Source organism: Eubalaena glacialis, chromosome 2 (genome assembly GCF_028564815.1).
Source record: "Eubalaena glacialis isolate mEubGla1 chromosome 2, mEubGla1.1.hap2.+ XY, whole genome shotgun sequence".
NCBI classification, from domain to species: Eukaryota; Metazoa; Chordata; class Mammalia; order Artiodactyla; family Balaenidae; genus Eubalaena; species Eubalaena glacialis.
The window spans coordinates 170,040,341-170,063,899 of NC_083717.1; the positions used below are offsets into that span (position 1 = coordinate 170,040,341).

Sequence of the window (23,559 nt, forward strand, 5' to 3'; positions counted from 1 at the left end):
GAGTAAGTAATAATACAAGAAGCGCCAGTTCCCTACCGCATTACCTGAGTTTGTATTATGTTTCTTGATAATCCACAGGTTGTTGTAGTCCTTGTGCAAATAGGTGGTGACCTGAGTGGGGTGGGGGAGGGAGGAGGAGGTGGGAGGGAGAAGACAGTCACTATCAGCACAGCCGGCCACAGGACAATCAATAGCAAGCCAATGTTGCTTAAGCCTTTTTCAGAATCCCCAGCCACCAACCCGAGGGGCTGTGTTTCCCGACAGGGCTCAGAAGTAGTATTTGGTGAATGCTACTTTCTCTCCTTCCTTCTGCATTTAGAGGTCTTTTCCCACAAAAGCCTTTTTGATTTGTCTCTGTGTACCCCTCTGCATCCTATCTTTCAACTTCCCACCTCCTAGAGGGAGGAACCATAACACCTTGTGTAACACAGTCTCCAGCACACAAAGAGGATTTAGTGCATTTTTAAAAAGTCATCAAGACCATGTCTCAAACTTTCTAAATGAAAAATTCATGCTATTATATTTTCTAGAATATGGCCAAATATTTTCTAGAATATGGCCAAATGAAACGAAAAAAGCTCTATTAATATCTTATCCTAGAAACCTGATGTTTTAGACATAGCCATTTTGTATACACTGATTTTTTAAAAATTGTATGTGTGTGCGTGTGTGTACACGCATGTAATGCTGCAATTAAACTACCAGCAAAAATCCTGGGAACAATATAAATGTCCAGTACTAAAGGAAGAGTTACGTGCTGGTTACGTCCACAGGAAAGAATATTATACAGCCGCAGAAAATGTTTCAGGGCATTTTTACCCAGCACAGGAGAAGGCGTATAACATGCTGCGGTTGAAAATGGTTACCATTTATCACTAGGCACGCTCTAAGCACTGGACACGTCTTATCTCTAGGTTGTAGGTACCATGGTTACCCCCACCTTACTTACAAGCAAACTGAGGGTAAGTAATTCGCTGAGGTTAAGTAAAGGTCTCACAGCTTGTCAGCTGGAGAGACAGGATTCAAACGGAGCAAGCTAGCTCCAAAGTTCCCAGGATAGAGACTACATACATACAATTATGCTAATTATGTATACAAGCACATAAATACCCAGAAGCAACGGAAACAAAGGCATCTCTCTTACAACATGAGTTTTAATAACTCCAATTGGACAAAACATGACTTATTTACTTGCAAAGAGATTTGGAATTAGCGTGTAGGAAAATAATTATGCGTGTATTATGGCTGCTTTGTTTCAGTGGCTTTTGCTTTCTCAGAAACAATTAGGGATAATGGTATTAAGAACATACAAGTTAAAAGTTGTGGCAGCCATAGAGAAATTAAGTCCACACTCCCGAACAAAAGCTGCACACATCAAGTTCACCCAACTTGATTTTGCTCAAGGATGTTAAGCTTTTGTGGTGCTCGTGTGTGCACTCTCTGCTGTCATTTTGTTTTTTGGTTTTTTTTTTTTACAAAAATCATTATTATTAAAATTCCTATTAGAAAAATCACTTATTTATTGTGAATATAGTCCATGGCCTCTTTTTCCCCTTGAAACATTTATTTTTACAATGGAGTTTTTTATAATATGAGGTCTCCTAGGGACACAGGCATGCTATTACAGCAGAATGTTGTACATCAAACTACGGGGATAAACATTGATCCTTGGATTATGTGTAACTTTGGGGTTTTTTTTAATACTTTTCTACACTTTCCAATTTTACTTTATAAACGTTATGCTTTAAAAACATTTAAAAATTGAGACCTAGAGTTGTTAACAATACATTAAACTACAGGGCAGGGAGGGCTACTAGAGGTTATTTAGTGCGGTCCCCGCAATTTACAGATGAAGACACAGGCTGAGAAAGGCTCAGTGACTCAGTCAGTGACAAAGCCAGACTCTCTGTCCCTTGGCCTAATGTGCTCTCTCTAGATGACTGTCACAACTTCATGCCTCCACCCATGGGCTTCAAGTGTGTAACACTAAGACCAGCTTAATAGGGCCTTTCAGAACGTGGCTCTTCTCTCCCTTTGCACAGTATAGATGTTCCTGGTCACCACATCTGTAACTTTATCTCCTACGTGACACCAGTAGCAAGGTATCACTATGGAAGGGCTAGCAGTACATTAGACTCTTCTGGAGAGCTTAAAACCAAAACAAAAATGCACAATGCATGGGGCCCATCCTAGATCAATTAAGTCAGAATCTCTGGGGTGGACCTCAGGCATCAGAATTCTTTAAAAGCTCTCCAGTGCTCTCTAAAGCGCAGCCAGGGTTGAGAACCACTGCGCTAGAGAGAAGCGGAGAGTCAAGAATGGGAAACTGATACTAAAACCCAATACTCTGGGTCAACTTTCTAGTAAGTAAGGAAATAATAACAATAAAATATTTTGAGAAGCAAAAGTTTTTCACAAAATGAAGATTTTGGTCATTTTGCAGGAAGAGAAACTTCACTTCAAGCTTCTCAGAGCAGCAGCCAGCCCTGAAGCCCCGACCTCCTCACTCTCCTCTCCTCGGGTCACTGCATCCGAGACCTCCGCCCTGCCCATGCCATGGAAGCCACCCTTGTCAGAGCTGCCAGGCCTCCCACGTTGCCCTTCGAAGGCCTCTTCCTCTGTCCTCCCCTTCTCCGCGGCCTCTGCAGCACCTGAATTGCTGGCGTCTCCTCCCACTGGAGGCTCCCTCCGCTCGGCACTCTCCTCGCGCTCTCCTCCAACCTCCCCGTCCACCCCTTCCTTCTCAGCTGCTTCTACCAGCGCCACTCTGAGCGCCTTTAGGGCTGCCTTACGTGCCGCTGCTCCCCAGGGCTCCTCTGCTGGCCCTCCTCCCTCTGCACACCCCTTCAGGGCAATGTCCCCCATCCCACTGTGTCACTGACACCTGTATGCTACACACTCACGTCTCTTTCCTGAGACAAGCTCCAGACCTAAAATACACAAAGAAAACTCATCTCCAAAGCCATGCTTCCTCCTCCATTTCTGATTATGGTGAAACAGCATTATCACACAAACACCTTGACCTCCAGACTACAGACCTGGACATGGCTCATCCCTGACATCTATCAGTTACCAGGCCCTGACATTCAACCTGTGAAGAGTTTCCTGAATCACTTCCCACCTCTCTCCCTGTGGTCTCTGCCTCCGTTCACCACCCTTTGTCATGATTATTGCCTCTAGTCTCCTCCTCCAATCCATCACACTCCTGCTAGAGCTGTCCTTCTAAACTAGAAATCTAAGCACATCTTATCCCTTAATAAGTTTCAATGCCTCCCCGGCGTCTACTGAACAAAATTAAATCTACTGTAACACGTAAGGCCGCTCCATAATCTGGCCCCACGGACCTCTCCAACCCCCTCCTTCTCCCTCTCGGGCATCGTCCACCACAGCCACATCCACCACTCCTTAACGTGGACGCGGACAGTGTCGCTCACTCATTCACATGATACTCACGGCTAATCCTCCAGCGTGCACGTCACACGGACTATCTCACTTAATCCTCACAACAACCTTATGATGGAGAGAAGTACTACTTATTTTCCCCAATTTAAAGATGAGCCCACTGAAGCATAGAAAGGTTAAGGAATTTGTTCAAAGTCACACTCTAGTGGAACCAGGATTCGAACCCAGATAAACTAGTCTGGTTCCCAGGTCTGTGTTTATAACCATTACGCTCTACCCATCATCCACTTCGTGCCAGGCACTGAGCCTTCCAGGAGCCAGCAATCAAACAGCAAAGAGACAGGAGGAAGGAAGCACTCACAATTCAACGCAAAGAGGGTTACCACACAGGCTTGTAAAGGTGCCGAGAAAGCCGCCCACACCAGACGCACCTAACCCAGGAGCAGGCAGAGGTAGGACATGGTGGTCAGAGGGGAACTCCCCAGCTGAAGCCTAAGGAAGCTGGAGTTAGGCAGAGGAAAAGGATGTTTCAAGCCGGGGAAACAGTGCAGGTAAAGGAGGGGAAGCCAGAAAGAGAACGGAGGGTTCAGTCATGGCAAACAGCTTAGTGCTGCCGCAACACACGCGCACAAAGGGCTCACTGACCTGCTGCTGGCGGGCGCCGATGCCCTCGGGGTAGAGGTGCCCGTGCGAGTGGAGGTAGCCGACGGCCATCCGCGCGCTCTTCACGGTGATCACAGAGCCATAGGCCAGGTCTGCGGGCAGACGGCAACGGCGTGAGCTGGTGCAGTGCTAGATCTGCCCCTGACTGCAGGGGCCGCCGAAGCCACAGGCTTCCCCAACCCCTAACAGACTCCACTGGGCCCCAGACTGCCGAAAGCAAGATGCGCGGCTGCCTTCTCACCCCAGTGGAGTCAACTCAAGAGGAGTTCACCAAATAGTCTCGCCTGTCCCCTCCCCTCCCTCCTAAGGACTTCAAAAGACTAGGAACAACTTGTCCTTCAGTCAAGGTCTATCATATACATTCCATGGAATAAAGAAGGAAGAAGCATCTTATATCTTCATCTGGAATGTTCTCCAAGATATAGTGTTACTATAGACTGTTAAGAGAGACTTTTCACTATATATCCTTTTGTGCTTTTTGAATCTAGTACCACATGTAGTAACTGTTCAATGGTGTTTGGGGTTTTTACTCTGAATTTAAAAAAACCAAAACCAAAACCAAAACCCAGAGTAAACAGCTTACCCAAGAGCATCCATCCCCTCCCCACACAGGCCCCGGCTTATGGAGGAGCCTCTTTGCCTTCTTACTGCCCCTCTTCTCCACGCCCTGCAATCTGGCTGCCCGCCATTCCTCACTCCACCGAAACAGGTCTCACTGCACCAGTGCTGGCTGCTCCTGTCTCCCTTCGTTCATTCATTTGGTCGCTAGACCGTATCGATTACATGGTGGATCCAAAGGTGGAGGAGGCCTGGCTGCAGACCTAGTGGAGCCCAGTCTTGGGGACGATGGCCTCACACACTGAGCAGCACAGGATGATCAGCAAACGCTCCAGCAAAGGTGCGACAATGTGTGACATGGTGGGAGCCCAGAGTAGGGTAGAACGAATTCTTGCCCAAAGAGTAAAAAGAGGATGGCTTGATGGAAGAGAATAGAGCTGAGCTAGGCCTTTTAAATAACGAGTAGAAATTTGCTAACCACACCGCTCCATCCTTCTAAGTCCTCGTGCTGGTCAACACACGCAGCCCCGCACGCTGCCGACCACAGCTGCTTCTCGATTATGCTCTGTCCCCCATCTCAACCCCACACTCCCTCACGGACTGCTCCTGAGCAGCCCCTTCCTCCTGCATCCCCAGTGGCTTGACCGCACCCTGTCGTCTTCCTCTTTCTACAGTTTCCTCACAGACCACAGCCACTGCACAGCATCGACTATCCCTTACTTGGCTAGTCCTCCTTTGAAAGCCTCAGCTCCAAGCCCACTGGCCCCGCTACATGGATTTCCTCAAGCATCTCAAAGCTGACTTCTCCAATGTGGAATCCAGTGTCTGCCTTTCCGAATCAATTTTTGCCTGCTTTCCTATTTTTCATTCTTTCCACACTCTGGGCGGGCCCACTGTGTTCTAGGCCCTCGAGAGACTAAAAGACATTGTCCTTGCCTCCAGGAAGCAATGACCTGGGCCCAACCTATCTTGTTAACCTTATCTTCCAGTATTTTTCTGCATATAACCTATGCCTTAAATTTTGCCCTGTTCTTAGCTTTGATCATGCTCTCCCTTCTGCCTGATACGCCCTCTCCCCCGTCTCCCTCTGTTGAAATCTACCCATTTTTCCAGGGCCTGACTCCAAGGCAACTCACTCACTCTGATCACCCCCCAACCCCCTAACAGAAGTGATCTCTTACACGTTTGATCCCCACGGCTCTGCGTTCCCTCTTTCTATACTTAACACATACGGTCACATCATGTAGAGGTCCTCTACTGCAGACTCTACTCCAGACTCTCTACTCTGGAGGGCATCCACCTACAGCCTCCGACGTGGCTAACACTTGCTCAGTTACCTGGTGTGAATAGTGAATGGATGCGAGTAGCAGGATACTCTGGTGGGAACTGACCTCTAGCCCTGAAGGGCCTTGTTCCTTCATCAGATTCTCTCTGTTGGTTTTCCCACAGCCACGACGGACAAGTTATTCTTTAGGGTCAAAGAGCTCATTGCTCAGGACGTCTTCCTCTGCACTTCCTGTGTTCCTATTCACCCTCTTGAGTGCTCGGACCAGATTTAACTGGATCTTCCTCCCACTTTGCCCATCTAAAATAACTCAGGCTGTCATATCATCTTTTCCAATTCAACTCCCAGGAATCCCTTCTGCCCTTCTACCTTTGTAAAGGACAAGAGACACTCACGTTCGGGGATGGAAGCATTGTGAAGGTTGTTTCCTGAAAGCCGGGCCTGGAAGGCAGAACTGAAGAAGCCATCACCAGGACCACTGTGGGGAAAGGCAGAGGGAAGACAGCCAAATTAATGGAGTGAAACTGTGATTTCCCAGGAGCCCTAGGAAGAGCTCTGCACAGCTGGTTTAAAAGATGTACAAGGGAGTGGCAGTGTGGTATTGTGGACAGACATGGGGGATAGAGTCAGAGAAACTGGGGTCCAAATTACAACTCAGCCACTTACTAGCTAGGTGAGCTTTGGAAGATACCTGGCCTTGTTCAGTCTCAATTCATTTATAAATCAGGGATTTAAAAAAAAAAAACAAAAGAATTATTATGGGACTTCCCTGGTGGTCCAGTGGTTAACTCCGTGCTTACAATGCAAGGGATGTGGGTTCGATCCCTGGTCACGGAACTAAGATCCCACATGCCGTGTGGCACGGCCAAAAATTTTTTTAAAAAAAAGAATTATTATGACTAAATGAGATAATGTATATAAAATGCTGACCACAGTTCCTGACACGTAGTCGCTACCTGTTAAATGGGAACTGCTGCTGGTGTTATTGTTATTATTATCCTCACTCCAAGTGCACATGCTTATGGTGGCCCATCCCTGTTAAGCACAAGGAACTGTGTATAGGGATAAGGGGCAGTTTGGCTATTAGGACATTCTCTTCTTCCTTCAGGCCAGGGTACCCGAAAGATAGAACATAGGAGGAAACCAACAGGAAAAAAACCCTGGGTCTCCTCCGATCATCCCAACCAGACCCAGGAAATCACACGGCCCCTCCATGGGCTTAGAGGCAAGAGGAAGACCAGAAGCGAGACACTGGAAAGGCTCTGGCTGTACCTTTTATTCAGCACCATGAAGTGAACAGTGTAGGTGGCCGTGTAGAGAGCCAGCGGCAGCACTATGAGGCACAGGACGCGAGCGGTCAGGTGTTTTCCCACAGTCACCTGCAAACCAAGCCAGTGCAGGGTGCTGGGCATATGAGGCATTATTATGCCTTATGCCTGACATGTGTGTTATTTGTAAGTTTTTATGTGTAAGTCATAATCAGAAACAATTGAAAAACTAATGGCTATCAAGAAAGAAAGATATGGGGAAACCCTAAGCCTTCCCGTAACACCCCACCAACCAAGCACTGCAGGGGGCTGAACCTGGGCCAGCCCTCCGCTGCCTGTCCAGACCCTCACCCAGGACCCCGGGCTGCCCCCACGTTACTGCCAAGGTGTGGCCTGCATCTTCAGCATCGTCACTCATCACTCCCTCTCCATCCTAGTCACACTGACGCCCTGCACTTTCCCCATGCTTCTCGCACTGTACCAGCCCCACCCATCACACTGATAACTGCTCCTTATCTTAACTTTGGGCCTCAGCTTCCTCCTAGAAGCCTTCCTGGATTGCCCGAGACTGGGCTCGTGCTCTCCTCTGTGCTTTCACAGCACTTGTTGGCTGGACCATGACTTATTTTTTCTTTTCTTTCTTTCTTATTTCTCTCTCTCCATTGTCTCTAGAGGGCAGGAATCTTGTCTTAATCATCTGCATATTCTGTGTCTCACACTTAGCGGATGGTCTGTCTATATGTTCTGAATGACTAAATGAACTTGTTGAGACTTCGGTCCAGAGGTGCATTACAGCAAAGTATCAATAGTTCAGGCCTGGAGTCAGCCTCACCTGTTTGAATCCTAGATCTACCTCTTACTACTTGTATGACTTTGGGAACGTTATTACCTCTCTAGGTCTCAATTTCCTCATTTGTTAAGAGGGTAATAACTACCTGCCTCACGGGTTTGTTATGAGGAGGAAATGAGATGATGAAGGTAAAGCATTTTGCATACTGCCTGACACAGAGTCAGCTCTTAATAAATAATATTGTAATAAACCATAAGGCCCTTACCGGCCTCCAGATCCAGAGACTCTGGGTCAGGAGAAGAAAATTTTAAGTTCAGAAAGTCAGTCCACCGATTTTACCTCAAGTCCCAGGCAGTCAGTGTCTGTCACACATCTGGCAAGAGCCCAGATGGACAGAATCCCCTGGCTGGGTTGTTTGCAAAGCATTTAAAAACCAATGCAGGAACAAATGCCAAAAGAGAATCCCAAGGATATCAGTCCATCCTCTCTCTTTATACCTCTCCAGCCTGTCAGCCATGGCCCACTCCCTGCTGCCCTGCTCGCTACAGAGGGCAGCCGGATGCAGCCCACCTCGGGCCCAGAACACAGCTGTTATGCCACCTGCAGCAGAAGCGGAGAAAGACCACTGGCTCTGCTGAGCGAGGAGAGGGGGGAGCAAAGACATTTCTACAAGCACTTGGGTTCTCACCATTGAAAGACTGAGGTCTCCAAACAGGTGCCAAAGGTCTGAAAGGGTGTTCCACCCCACTTGCAGGATGATAAAGAGGCCAACAAACTTGACCCCCAGAGCACCAGCTAGATTAACGCCAGTCAGGCTGAGCCAGAGCCACCAGGGGGCAGAGAAGGGCCTGAAAATCAACAAGGCACAGAGTTCAGTTTGGCAGCTGGAACCAAACTCAAAAGCAAGAGCAGCAATGGGGAAGGCAGAGGTCCTCTGACTCTGGGGGGCTGCACTGTGGCCTCTCTCTTGAGGGCTCCCAACCTCAGGGACCATGCATGGCTCCAAGCAGGATGTGGTCTGTGAAACCCCTGAAACTGCAGGAAGCACAGTGTGAGAGTGAGTAGGTGATTCTTCTGAGGAGAAGGGCCATCGCTTTCCTCGCTAAGTACAGGGCTTCAAGTAAGCAAGAGGCTTATTCTTCAGTGGTGACCAATCAAGTGGAAGGAAAAGGAAAATCCAGAGAAGCCTGATGGATTCAGTCAGCCCTGTCCTTTGTGCCACCTCTGGACTCTGTAAAAGCCAGCAATTACTGAGTGCCTACTATGTGTCAGGCACTGTTCCAAGCACTTTACACGTATTAACTCTTTAACCTTCACTACAACACCCTGGAGGCAGACCCTGTCACCAGCCTCTTCTTCCACACGAGGACTCGAGGTACAGAGAGGTTAGGTAATACAGCCAGCCAGCAGGGGAGCACAGCGCTAAGCCCAGCAGTCGGTTCCCAAGCTCGCTGCACTTAGATCACCTGGTGCTCTGAGCTGCAGTCTCCTCATCCCCTGGCTGACCCCCTGCCAGAGCAAATGCTCCTGAACAGCCAAGACCTATGTGTTCCTGTACCTCTAGCTCCTGGCACAGTACCTGGCACATAGTATGTATTCAAGAAATGGCAGGTGGAAGGGGATGTGGTGCAAGTAGAAGATAACCCAAATCCGGAGAGAGCTGGTGGTCACTGCTTGGTTGTGATGAAACCAAGGTGACTTCTGAAAAAGCCTTGGCAGAGCCAGCTCTTTTGGTTTGAATAAAATGAATGACCTACTCTACTCTCGCAGAGGCAGAAGGATGATCTGGAAGGGGCTATTCTGGAAGAAGGCCAGGCCCTCCAGAACAGCTTTAGAATTGACCGGGGCCTGCAGGGATCCTCTTGACTGATGTAGACACTTCAAGCCAACCTTCATATACCTCATTCCCGTCACCAAGTCAGGACTGGCTGCAACCACTGAGGGCAGGGAGACAAGCAGTTCCCAGGCAATATCTATTCTGGTGCCCCCCCACCCCAACCACCACACCCACCCTGTCCCTGGCCATTATAGAAATTCTACAGCTGCCACAGCTTCTGACACCCCCTCCCAAAGATGGTGTTTCTGACCTGTTGGCACAGGAGTTGTACTTGACCATGCTCAGCATGGCAGCCATGATGAAGAACATCAAGATGGGGTCAAGGAGGATGTACTGGGACAGAGTGAGGCATCCTGTGTCTGAAAAACATGAGCTCAGTGGTCAAAAAGTGGAATCAGAGATGGGCCCCCCTGAGAACCAAACACCCCAGTGGTAAGAAACAGTCCCCCTTGTGCTTAATTGCATGTAAGCATTTGTGCAGTCAAGATTAGATGGGCAACTGAGTCATCTGGAAGGTGGAAGGCCACAGCTTTGGGGTACACCAAAGCCCAATGATATGAAAGAATATCTCACACTGCTTCCAGGCCCTTGACCCACAAAGGGATCATGTCATTCATTCAGATACAGTGATCCTGAGATGAGGGCTCCTGCTAATTTCCACCATCAAAAGGGGAGTTCTGCTACCATGCTTATGCAGCCACAATCTACATACACCCAGGAAAGAATCTTACCATTTCATATGAAGTCTCTGTTGGGAGTTGATTCTCCATGCAGGTGCTGAAGTGATTTTTTTTTAAACAAAATTTCATTACATCACGGCCTGGCCTAAGTCCTCCAATGTCTTCCCATCTCATTCAGACTAACAGGCTCCTTCAGACAGCCTCAAGACGGCCACCAAAGCCTTCATGGTCTCCCCACCTATCCAGCCTCCTCTCCCAACACCCTCTGCCTCACTCACTCTACTCTGGCCTCACTGGTCTTCTTGCTGTTCCCTGAATCCACCAAGTGCTGCCTTGCACCAGGACCACTGCACATGCTATTTCCTCTGCCTGAACACTCTTCCCTCAAATCTCTGCATGGCTTAATCTTTGGCTTCACTCAGGTCTCTGCTCAAGGCCACTTCCTCAGGGGGCTCTTCACAGACCACCCTGCCTAAAACAGAATCACTCCCCATTACTCTATCCCTTACCCTACCCTATTTTCTACATTGTACTTATTGCTTAAGGTGCTACATTACAGACTTAATTTACTTGCTTATTTATCATCTGCCCCACTAATGAGCAAGCTCCATGATAGCAGTGTCTCATCAGTGTATCCTCTGAGGCCAAGAAAGTGGCTTAGCACAGAGTAGATGCTTGAAAATCGTTGTGGAATGAAAAATGAATAAACGAATAACTGAAAAGGGAAATTAAAGACCCAAGGAAAAAGCCACCAGTCCTCTAGAAAGAGACCCTGTAATCTTGCAACATTATCTGTCAAAGCAAAGCCAGAGGGACTTCCGTGGTGGTGCAGTGGTTAAGAATCCGCCTGCCAATGCAGGGGACACGGGTTTGATCCCCAGTCCGGGAAGATCCCACATGCCACAGAGCAGCTAAGTCTGTGCACCACAACTACTGAAGCCCGCGCACCCTAGAGCCCGCGAGCCGTAACTACTGAGCCCACACACCGCAACTACTGAAGCCCACACACTCTAAGGCCTGTGTGCCGCAACTACTGAAGCCCGCGCGCCTAGAGCCCGGCTCTGCAACAAGAGAAGCCACCGCAATGAGAAGCGTGCACACCACAACAAAGAGTAGTCCCTGCTCGCTGCAACTAGAGAAAGCCCGCGCACAGCAACGAAGACCCAACGAAGACAAAGAAAAAACAAGCAAAGCCAGAATCGCCCCTAAATTAACCACCTAAACTGGTCTGGACTTTTTCAAATGTTAAGCTCTATGAGGTCATGAATTCACTTTCATATGAGCAAGGCTAGAAACAGGATCAATTTCTATGGATCAACTCTCAATTAGCCATGTGAGAATTATCCACAGAAATAAAGTTCCCATTTTGTTATCCTCTGCCACCCAGCTACTTCTGCGGCATCTACCTTTGCATTCAGTTGAAATTAGCTTAAGGAATGCAAACTAATCTTGACAGTAACCTAAGAGAAGCAGAATTAGAACTGTAAGCCTCCTTCAAGCACACACACACACACACACACACACACACTTACACAGAAGCACACATAAACTTATTATCCATTCCAAACTCAAATGTGGATAACTTGGAGATAATCTATTCCTTGGGATTACCCATACCAACTCACCACTCCAATAATATAAAGGCTTGCTACATATAAGTATTTATATATGTAAGTATTACTAGTGAACAAAAGGAGACTTGTAATACATTTACCCAATCCTAAAGTTACTTAAGAACTGGGCCCGTAGACAGGATCTTTAAGCATATTGATTTCCAGCTACATTCATAGTGTGGCAGTCAATATCCCAAGAAACGTGGTCTAGGACAACTTACCAAAGGTGAGGAGGGCAGCCGTGAGCAGTGCTGCCGGGAGGGACTGGGACAGCTCCAGTACAGTGAGGTAGGCAAAGGGGATCAGCAAAGCGCCGAGGAACGCACAGAACTGTGGAAGGACAGGAGAAGCAGTCAAGTAACTAACTAAGCAAAGCATCAGGGACCTACTTGGCTTGGTACAAACTAATCTTTTAAGATGGAGGGCCCTGATGATGGCATGACTTGGTGACCTAAAATCACCTGCAATATGTTTAAATGTGAAAGGGGTGGTGTAACAGTGAAGCATCAAATCAAGCAACATTTACGTTCCCATTAAGCACCAACTTGTGCACTGACAAGAAATCAGCAAAGTTCAGCCAGGGAGGTGTGGGCAAGACGGCCCACGATTTCAAGTGGGAGACTCCGGCGATGGACAGTCCCATCATTGCTAGCTGTGACCTTGACAAAGTCACGTCTCTGTATCTCAGCCTCTCCTTCTGCGTAATGTGAAACTTAAGAGTTCCTACCTCATAGGGTTTACTTTTTAGATTAAATGAGCTAAAGTTTATTACCACACAGAAAGTTCTTGATAAACACTAGCTTCTGTTACGAAACTGGGTGCAAGTTGGGAAATACCTCTCTGAAGGTGTTTTAATATTTTAGAGAACTCTAATGTTATTTCTGTTATTTCTCCCTTGGTCCTTTTATTCAATCACACCAGGAATCATTCTTTAATCTATAGGTTGTATTTTTTTTTTAATTAATTAATTAATTTATTTATTTATTTATTTATTTATTTATGGCTGTGTTGGGTCTTCGTTTCTGTGCGAGGGCTTTCTCCAGTTGCGGCAAGTGGGGGCCACTCTTCATCACGGTGCGCGGGCCTCTCATTATTGCGGCCTCTCGTTGCGGAGCACAGGCTCCAGACGCGCAGGCTCAGTAATTGTGGCTCACGGACCTAGTCGCTCCGCGGCATGTGGGATCCTCCCAGACCAGGGCTCGAACCCGCGTCCCCCGCATCGGCAGGCAGACTCCCAACCACTGCGCCACCAGGGAAGCCCCCTATAGGTTGTATTTTGATTTTAGAAAAAAGACTGCTTGACACTTCAGCATCTGGAGGGTTGTTTTTCAGTTTTGTTTTGTTTTTAACCACCAGTGTTCTCTCCATCCCCCTACCCTGTCTATCAATAGTAATCAGACAAACCCAGGGGAATGGAAATTCTCACATTTGGGTTGTCACTTTTTGTTAGCAGAAAGCAATGTGCTCTAGTGTGAAAGGGAACAGGGCTGATATATTTGGCCTTCTCATTTCCACAGCAAGTTCACAGTGAGTCAGGCCTATATCCAATTATGCATGCTATGTGGTATTCAAACATCATTAGGAAGACACAGAATCACTTAAGAATATGAACTTGAGGGTAGTGGACACTTCTTGTTTAATATGGTATGATATGACCACACAAACAAGCCAGTGATTAGCCCAAGTAATCACATGGCATTTATCTAAACTGCTTTGATAAAGCAGGTTCCTTGAGGAAAGGGGCTTCTAAATGCAACCTGCTCTGAGAGCTCCACATTGGAGGACAGTTTCCACAGGTCTTATTAGCTCCAGGTACAAGGTCCCCAGACATTTGGGTGTTTAGGTCCTGCCATGCCCCATCAAGGCTGGTGCTGGGAATCAGAAAACAGAGGGACCAGGCAAACACACACTTCCCTTAAAAGACTGGAAAACCCCTTGTGTGCCTGAAACCTTCGTGGGGAAAGAAAGAAGAACCTGGTGACAGGGGTGTGGCGATGCTGAAATGTTAATAAAGGCCCTCAGAGGTAGGCAACACTCTAGCAATTGTGGCCGCAGGGGAAGGACGCGTAGCCTGCCAATGTGCTGAGGCCAATGTTGGGACTGCAGGAGATTCCTGGCTGCCTGAGTCCCGGGCTGCCCTCTGATCTGAAATCTGATGCCTCACATGGGCAGGAGAACAGGTGATGGGACGCGCTTCCTCCTGTCTGTGTCATCGCTGTATTATCTGTGGCCTCCCTCTCCCTTCCTGCCCACCCCAGCTCTGAATCTCTACTACAGGGTGCAGGTCCAATCATCCTCCCCCACCAAAGTCACTTTATCTACACCTGCCACCACTCCAGGGCTTCCAACTGTAACATTTCTGACTGAGTGTGGCCCCAGGGTTGAGTCGGGCAATAGCAAGTCAGGAAGCCTTACTCCTCTCATTCCCAAGTAGCTGTGATGCTCATATTTGTCCCCAGGCTTCTGGAACAAAAAGGTACCATCATATCCACTCAGGTAGCCAGCAAGACCTATCAGCATCTGAGGAGAGAAGGAGAACAAACAAACAGATGAGAGACCTCAGAGAGAAGATTCCTCCGCCCCCTGAACTTCCCTCCAGCTGCACCCAGACCTTGGCTTCCCTTGACAACTGTCCATAGAAGGAGCTACCATTGTGACATTTTCTCCGGCAGCTGTTGCAGAGCAAAGAATCTTTTGTCTACAGAGCTCATTGCTTGAAACAAATCCTCTCTTGTGTTAAGGCCAAGTTCTTGGGAACAGTGCAGACTGAGTATTTAGGAAGAAAAAAATCCCACAATTCAAAGGGCAGGGCCAGTGAGGGGCTCTCTCATTCAGCCTTCTTTCATTTGTTATGAAGTAAAACGCGACAGCTCATGGGGGAGGCCATGGGCAGGGGCTGATTCCTGGGAGACTGGGCCACTGAAAAGAAAATGAGGTTCCAAGTCAGAATGAGGAGGGAGGAAAGTGGCCAAGTTGCTACACACCAGGAATAGAGAGAAGGGAAGAAAATGGGAAAGCGGAATGCAAAGACAGATGCATTTCCCCAGAGGGGAAGAGAGAAGTCCCAGTGGAAACAATGCCAAAAGGCCAGGGACTGGTTTCTCCTACCGCCAGTATTCCAAAGGGAGGTCACCCTGGCACATCCCAAAACAGAACAAATCAACTGTAAACTAAGACTGTGAGTTGTAAATCCTTCAAAACGTTCGAGAGGATCAGCCTCTTCATTTCTGTCTTTCCTTGACCGTCAACAGTGTAAAATTTTCTTTTCCACACACGTAATCAGAAGCAGCTAAAACATAAAAACTGTCAGCAAATATCAAGCATCTGTAACAGCCCCAGGCTGCCTCGGCCTGACCCCTGTGCTCGGGTTCGGCTGTGTGGAGGGGCAGAATACACTGGCTGTGTGGAGGGAAAGCCCTTCCCAGCGATGCTGCTTGTGGGGGCTTGGATTTGGACCACTAACCAGTTCAGTTTTTTCTCTAAGTAGTTCTAAACACAGTTAGTCACTCTCTGTAGTTCTGTGTCAAGGTACAGAAGCCAAAGTTCAGCAGTAAATTATTATGAAGCTTTATTTAAAAAAAAAAAAAAAAAAGGAATCCCAGGGTCCAGAAGTTAATTTAATATTAATTAATTTAATGTAAAGTAATATAAGGTATTGAGAAGACAGAGCCATCCGAATACCCAGGTGAACTTAAACTGACAAATGACAATCAAATGAATGTCCCTTCCCCCCTGGGATCTCAGAGGACAGACCCGCCTGGTGCTGGCATAAATTCCCAGACTTCTTGGCTGGTCTGGTAGAGTGAAGAAATGCACAGATGGTTTGGATCTCAGAGCCCCCCATACTAGCTCTCTGATCACAGACAATACTTAATAATCTCTTAACTACAGGTAATAAAACCTTCCTTGCAGATGGTTGTGAGGCTTAGAGGTAATGTTGTAGGTAAAACACCTAGCACTCTGAAAAGCATTTAACAAGCACTCAAAATTCAGTTCCCTCTCAGTTTCCATAAGGTTAAAAGTAGCCCTGAGCTAATTTCCTAACTAAAGAACTCATTAAAATCAATGAATAAGAGCAACTTACTAGAAAAATGTTTTCATAGAAAACAAAACACAGATGGCTAATAAACATATGGAAAAATGTTCAACGTAATTCAGAAAGACATGCAAATGAAAACAGTGATATACCATTTTTTACTCTCAAATTTGCAAAATTTTGGAAGTATGATCATACCAGTGCTGGCAACGATGTGAGGGAAGCAAGCACCCTCATACACTGTTGGCGGGAGTATATATTATCACAGCATTTTTGCAGGAAAACTTAACAATGTCTAACACAAATCTAAATGTGCATATTATTTGACTCTTTAGTTCAGCCGCTGAGGCTCTTTTAGCTACACCTGCGAAACTATGAAAAGATAAATGTACAAGGATGTTCATTGCACTACCTTTTGTAATGGCTAAAAACTGGAAATAACATAAATGCCCACCAGTTGAAGAGAGGCAAAATAATTTATGGCACAACTGTATAACGGAATAATCTATAATCTACAGCCATGAAAAAGAATGGGGTACATTTTATGTACTGATGTGGAAAGAAGTTAAGATATATTATGTTTAAAATACAAGCTGCTCAACAATTTTAGTCTGATCCCATTTGCATACATAATGTGCTGTTCACGTGTACTAATATATATGTGTGTAGAAATGTATACACACTTATATTTGTATAAAGTTTCTGAGAGGATCTATAAGAAACTATTAATAAAGGTGACCCTGGCTGCCTCTGAGGAATAAAAATGTGAGGGAAGGTAGCTTTTGACCTTTTATTTCCTTCTGTACTGATCAAATTTTTTGCTATGTGCAGGTATTTTTATTTCTTTTAAAAGTACCTATTTCCTTGGATCCCCTGGAGCCCCTGGCACCCGGGGGTGGGACCAGTGTGAAGGGGCAGGTATCGGGGTCAGTACTGTAGGAGAAAACGTTCTACTCACCACTTCAAGGGGCTTTTTGATTCTTTGACTGACTTGGCCTCAGAACCTATGAAAGCTACTTTGCTTATCACTCTCTTTCACCCAGGTAGAGCACAGGACCATCAGGAGATAAATTAGAGGGGCAGATGGACCACACTCTCTGCGGGCAGCCTTAGAGAGAAGCCTCACATTTCTCCCTTCACACAGGGGCCACATGTGAGGAAGGGAAGGCTTCAGCAAAAACAAATCAGCAAGTGTTTTCCACACGCCTTCACTGTGCTGAGCACTAGCAGACTCCAAAAACAGACAGGCAGTCCCCAGCTGAAAGACTGGGCTAGGTTTCCTATGAAAATCTCCTCTACTGGCGGGCTGGTTCCCAGGCTAGCCCAGTGCAAATATTCAGCACATTCCGTGGCTTAATTCTACAGCGGTAACAGATGTACTTGCCCGAATGCTGGGGCAAGGCAAGTTCATCAGGCAGTGGTATAATGGTTAAGAGAGCAGACTCTAAGCCAGTCTGAACCTTGACTCTGCCACTTACTAGCTTTAATCCCTATGGCAAACTACTTATCGTCTCTGAGTCCCAGTTTCCCCTTCTGTAAAATGAGGACACAACAGTACCTACTTCATAAGGTTGTTCTGAGCATTATATAAGTTAATGCATCTAAAGTGACTAAAAGAGACTGTTCAATTGCTCCTATTTTATTGTTGTTATCTTATAAAGGAGACAGAGAGAGGCATTACACTTTTTGCTCCTTCTCTGGGCTCGGAGCTAATTTTGAAATAGGCCACCTAGGGACTCCCCTGGTGGTCCAGCGGTTAAGACTCAACGCTCTCAATGCAGGGGGCCCGGATTTGATCCCTGGTCATGGAACTAGATCATGCATGCCGCAACTAAGAGCCCGCATGCTGCAACTAAAGATCACATGTGCCACAACTGAGACCCAGTGCAGCCAAATAAATAAATTAAATATTAAAAAAAGAAAGAAAGAAATAGGCCACCTATCCCACCTTCCTCTCCACCCCTCCCACCTGCAGGGCCTTGTCCCTGGTCCCTACCCCATGCTCTGGTGCTTTCCCCCTAAGCCCACCTGTCACAGATCACCACCCCTGCCACCCCTCACCCCCTGCCTTCATCCCCAAGTACTCCATGCTCCAAGAACACTCCCCATCTTCATACCAGGCAAATTCCTGTCCCCTTAGTACCAAAGAGCTCAGCCTCCAGTTAGGAAGAAAGGACTGAGCGAAATGCCAGGGCTAATCCATTAGCCTTCTCGGGGGTGTTTGTTTTTAAGAGAGTAAAATGAATTCTGATTGGTGGAATTTCTAATTGTACATCATGTGAAAGGAACAAGCCAAACAACGTGCACGCTGGGAGCGGGGAGTGGAAAGGAGTTTCAGGCCCTTGTGGACAATCAGCTCCCCTAAGCTATTTCTGCTTTATGCAACAGATTCCTTCTCTCCATCCCTTTTTTTTTTTTCAACTAAGATAAAATTCATATACATAAAATTCACCATTTTAAGGTGTACAATTCAGTGGCTTTTAGTTTATTCACAAGGTTGTGCGACCATCACCACTACCTAATTCCAGACTATTTCATCACCCCCAAAAGAAATTCCACACCCATTTGCAGTCACTCCCCAATCCTCCCTCCCCCCAGACCCTGGCAACTGCTAATCTAGTTTCTGTCTCTGTGGATTTGCCAATTCTGGAAACATATAATATGTGGCCCTTTATGTCTGACTTCTTCCACTTAATATAATGTTTATGAGACTCATCCATGTTGCAGCATGTGTCAATATTTCACTCCTTTTTATGGGTCAATAATATTCCACTGTATAGATAATACCACATTTTGTTTATCCATCCATCAGTTGATGGAATCTCTCTCCATTTCTGAGCCCAGAGGACTCCTAAAAACACCAAAGGTTTCCCAGGAAAGCAGCTGTTCTGGAATGTCAGGGAATTCTTTCTACAAGCCCAAGAATTAAATCCAAATCTAAGACTTGGCTCCAACTCTTAGAAGAGCACTGTCATTCACCACACTGCTCACCTTTCCCAGAGGCGGGTGCACATCAAAGAAAAAGGTGCGGTTGATATAATAACTTCCCATTTTTCCAAAGTGAGTTTCATCCCAACTAAAAAGAAAACAGAAAGAGAAATGAAATTCTTAAAATCATCATACGACCCAAACAGCCTTAATAAAGCATGGTTAAAATTACAGTTAAAATCAAAGGTTATAAGTTTCAAGCAATTAATGAGAAAATCTGGATTTAAAAAAAAAAAAGGTTTTGACACAAGTGATTTGAGGAAGGAAGACATCAGGCTGGTCCTTAACCTTCATTTAGACAGATGAGAAAGGCTAGCAAATACTTACCAACCAGTTATCATAAATTTAAGTTAAATCTATACTTATTCTGTATCTTGAGTTTCTATTTATTTTAAAAAGGCAAAGAGTTTCCTATACTATAAAAAGTTTTGCAATAAGAGTTTTCTTCCAAGTCTGCTAACTTCCTTTTTTTTTAATTAATTAATTTATTTATTAATTATTTATTTTTGGCTGCATTGGGTCTTTGTGGCTGCGCACGGGCTTTCTCTAGTTGCGGGCGCTACTCTTCGTTGTGGTGCGAGGGCTTCTCATTGCAGTGGCTTCTCTTGTTGCGGAGCATGGGCTCTAGGTGCGCGGGCTTCCGTAGTTGTGGTATATGGGCTCAGTAGTTGTGGCTCGCGGGCTCTAGAGCGCAGGCTCAGTCGTTGCAGCACACGGGCTTAGTTGCTCCGCGGCATGTGGGATCTTCCTGGACCAGGGCTCGAACCCGTGTCCCCTGCCTTGGCAGGTGGATTCTTAACCACTGCGCCACCAGGGAAGCCCCAACTCTGCTAACTTCTAACCCTAAGACTATTTTTGCTACTAGAAACTACATTACTCTTGCTGTTACAAACTACACTGTGGGCTACTGATCAGTAAGAGCCTATAGACCATGGTTGCGCCTGGAGTCTTGATTTTGCTCCCAACCTTGTGATAATTAACCTGCTAACTATGAACTCACTGACCTTATTATAATGAACTAACCAGTATATAAAAAGTGAGGGCTTTCTTACTAAGTTAACAACCAGTCTAAAAACCTATCCTCATTATTTACAAATTATTTAAAAATTATCTTGCAAGTAAATAAGTGATTCTAATACACTAGCTTTTAAACACACTGCAAAAATCTTGTTCTTCTACACAGCCACAGTAAACCTTTCACACCCTACATGGGGGCTTCACAGCGGCAGGCTAGTAATCCAGCAGAACCTAGCCATTTCTGTTTGTCAATCTCTCCCTGCAGCTCAGAAGAACAGTTGCTTTCTAGTGACTATCCATCCCCAGGTCAGCTTCTATAAGCAGTTATCACTGTCCTACAAAATAAGGGGCAAAACATGCTCTTACCAAAAATGTAGGGTTCTTTTTTTTGTGTGTTTTACACACTGGGTCTAATAAATAGGCAGAAGGGTAAATCTACTTCTGCATCTGCTAAGCACATTGCTTGACATGAAATGAGGACGGTGACACGGCGATGTCAAACAGAAAAATAATTTCCAAGCAGTGTGACAAAATACATTTGCAGAAAAAAGAGAGACCCGGTCCCAGCTCCGCCACCCACTGTGGGAGCGTGACCCGGCAAAATCACTCACCCTCTCCGGATCTCTTTTATCATCTACGTGATGAAGACAACAACAGTACCTGCCGGTCCACCTCGCAGGGAGGGAGGTACCAGGTAACACATGGGAAAGAACTTTGCAGACTATAAAGTCCCACACGTGCTGGGCACTATTTAAACTGTCCCAACATTTGTGGTTAGTTTTGAAGTCTGTTTGGAAACATATTGATAAAGGGGTATAAGATTTTTACTTCAAGTAAAACTAGTAGCAATAGTCACGCTTCCTCTTGGCTTTTACTGCGTGTTTGGTGGGACGGACGGTCTTCTCTGGCTCTCTCTTGCTCTACAGACCTTGCAGGGAACGCCAAGAACGCAAGGTCCTGGCTGCTCTTTACTCAGGCCACTTCTCAGGGTTATGCTTGCAGCAACCTTGAGGAAGACACCACGTCTCCCTCTGGGACAGAGAGCAGTCTTGTTTACTGCTTATTATAAAACAGCGGATTCCCCAAGATCAATACTCCTCAGCTGTGATTCAACCCCCTGCATGTGCAGGCATTCATCCAGACCCAGGGTATCACACGGGACACTGGGGGCAAGGGGAACTGATGCCAACATACTGATGCTCATCCTGCTTGCTGTGCTGTGAGAAGTAAAGCCCTTTGTCTCTGACCCAGGACTTTGTCTCCTGCCAGCATCCATAAAACATCGACAGGCTAACTCATTAGTTGGCAAGTAGCGTAAAAATAAAACCCCAAACCCTGACAGTTTTGGTGACAAGCATAGGATGCTGAGTCATAGCTTTCCTTAAGAGAAAGGACAAGGGCCATGATGGACTGGGTTAGGGGATAAGAGAAGACTCCCTGGAATCTGGTAGTGAATACTCTTGCCCAAGTGGTGGGGAAGGCAGGTAGTAAGAATCCCCCACTGTCCTGCCTATGAATGAGGTTGAGTGGAGAGAGGCAGGATTGAAACAAACCGTCTGAATGCTGCCTTGGTTACTGCCCATGGCCTTCTGGGCAAAAGGAGGAAAGGATATAATCACAACCCTGGGGCAATAAGCTAAGCAGCCCCAGCCAAAAGGCAAGATGGACGTGGCTGATGAATCTAGGAGGCCCCAAAGCTTACATAAATGGTGCCAGCAGTAAGGACCTTGCTATTCAATGCAGAACTCTGGGTAAAATGAAAACATTTAAAGGTTCTTGGGTGAGCTGTGTCCTCAAGCTGAAGGTGTACCTTGCTTAGAGGCTCAGAGCCACTCCGTCCCTCCGTGTCCCATGATCCCTCCCCCTCTGCCACAATCTCAGCTGCTTTAAAGAGTAAGATGATTACAGGTGGGGCTAAGGTCTCCCTGTCCCTAAAGGGGACTAAAGGCCATACACACCCATCCTCGTGTGGTGGGGAACTCTGGGGAGGAGAGGGACTCAAGCTCACAGTCGTACTGGATACAGGAGCACCTACTCAATCTCTTGGAGTAGGAGGATTTGCTAGGTGCAGGGATTACCAAAGGTGCTGAGGACTGCAGGGAGGACCATAGCAGTGCGCACAGGGACTGAAAGAAAAAGCCCCTAAGCCCAGGTGCTCACCAGACACAGGAAAGCAGGCTGGGAAGAAGTGGTGCCAAGCCTGCCGAGGGGCTGAAGGAGCAAAAAGGCCTCCTCCTGCGCCCTGCATCCAGCACTCGCCACACCTCCCACCTGGGAATGGCATAACCTCTAGGTGGCTGTCATTACAGCTCCTGATGCAGGCCTACTAGAGTTGTTAGTTGAAAGGGGAAAAAGCACCCAAATTCAACTGATAGGGTCTGAGCCAAGTTCCCAGCGGGGAAGGGAAGGGAAAGTGGCCTTGTGGGTAGGGCCCTTGCAACTACCGTTGTGTCTCCCACTGCTGAAGGCATAGTCGTATTTATCCCATATGTGTCCAAGATTATCCCATTGAGAGACTGCTACATTAGTGAGAGGTGATCCTGTCCCCTCCCAAGTGGTCCTACAGAAATAATATAAATCACAAGACGAGAAAGGGACATTACAGCTGTAAAGACGGAATTTTGGGGTAGGGGGGTTGGGGAGGGGGCCTTGGAGTGCTCCATGATAACAGCGCCATCTGCTGGACACAGGCACCAAGTACACACCCTTTTAAAGGGGCAACTGTCAACCTACTACTAAGCTCTTGTTGAACTTGAGGGCCTGAACCATGAAGACCTTAGGACTCTTTGGCCTGATACTGTCACTTTGGGGTGGGTCAACTTGAAATCTATGGCTAACGACGGAAGGGCTCAACAAGTCTCGCTGGTGAAATGGAAGTGGTATATTCAAGAGTATAGCCGGCCTGGCCCTAGAGGCAGCTTGGGTTTTTCAAGAAGAGGTGGCAACTGCCCCTTTGGAAGAAACTATCTTCCACTCCACCACCTGAAGCAAAGCCGCTGACTCAGTGGGCTCCTGATTCCCAGAGGTTCCTCCTAATGTTTGTGCCTGGTTCACTGATGGTTAGGCTAAATTAAAAGCACATAGTGTCCACAGGGCAGTAGCTATCATCCAGCCCTACTGACATTTCTGGAAGACCGACTGCAATAAGGGTTGACTGGCACAATGCACTGAATTGAAAGTCATCACCCTTGCCTTAGACAATACTCCTAAGGAACAGACAAGTTATATTTTTATTTACCCTTAGGCTTTTGCCATTGGCCTAATCATCTGGTGTGTCACTTGTAAGGCTATATACTAAGAAATGTAAAACACCCCTCTTCGGAGCCAAGAACTGTGGAAAAAAATCATGGCTGCATGCCAATGGGACAATCTGGATCACTCATGTAGATGTCCCCAGTAAGGGCCAGTATTCTGATAAGACT

The 23,559-nt window shown here is 46.7% G+C and overlaps 1 protein-coding gene across 2 annotated transcripts in view; it reads right to left on the reverse strand.

Moving 5' to 3' along the window:
* The window catches only part of POMT2 (protein O-mannosyltransferase 2), a 45,390-nt gene that overhangs the window by 18,156 nt on the left and 3,675 nt on the right, over window positions 1-23,559 (reverse strand). For both annotated transcript variants that reach the window (XM_061181129.1, XM_061181128.1), the window contains exons 2-10: window positions 19,124-19,208; window positions 14,512-14,616; window positions 12,318-12,426; window positions 10,054-10,162; window positions 8,655-8,814; window positions 7,181-7,287; window positions 6,304-6,386; window positions 4,048-4,157; window positions 45-111 (exon numbers count right to left, since the gene is read on the reverse strand). In XM_061181129.1, the coding sequence (XP_061037112.1) occupies window positions 45-111; window positions 4,048-4,157; window positions 6,304-6,386; window positions 7,181-7,287; window positions 8,655-8,814; window positions 10,054-10,162; window positions 12,318-12,426; window positions 14,512-14,616; window positions 19,124-19,208 (935 nt within the window). The remainder of the gene's footprint in view (window positions 1-44; window positions 112-4,047; window positions 4,158-6,303; window positions 6,387-7,180; window positions 7,288-8,654; window positions 8,815-10,053; window positions 10,163-12,317; window positions 12,427-14,511; window positions 14,617-19,123; window positions 19,209-23,559) is intronic.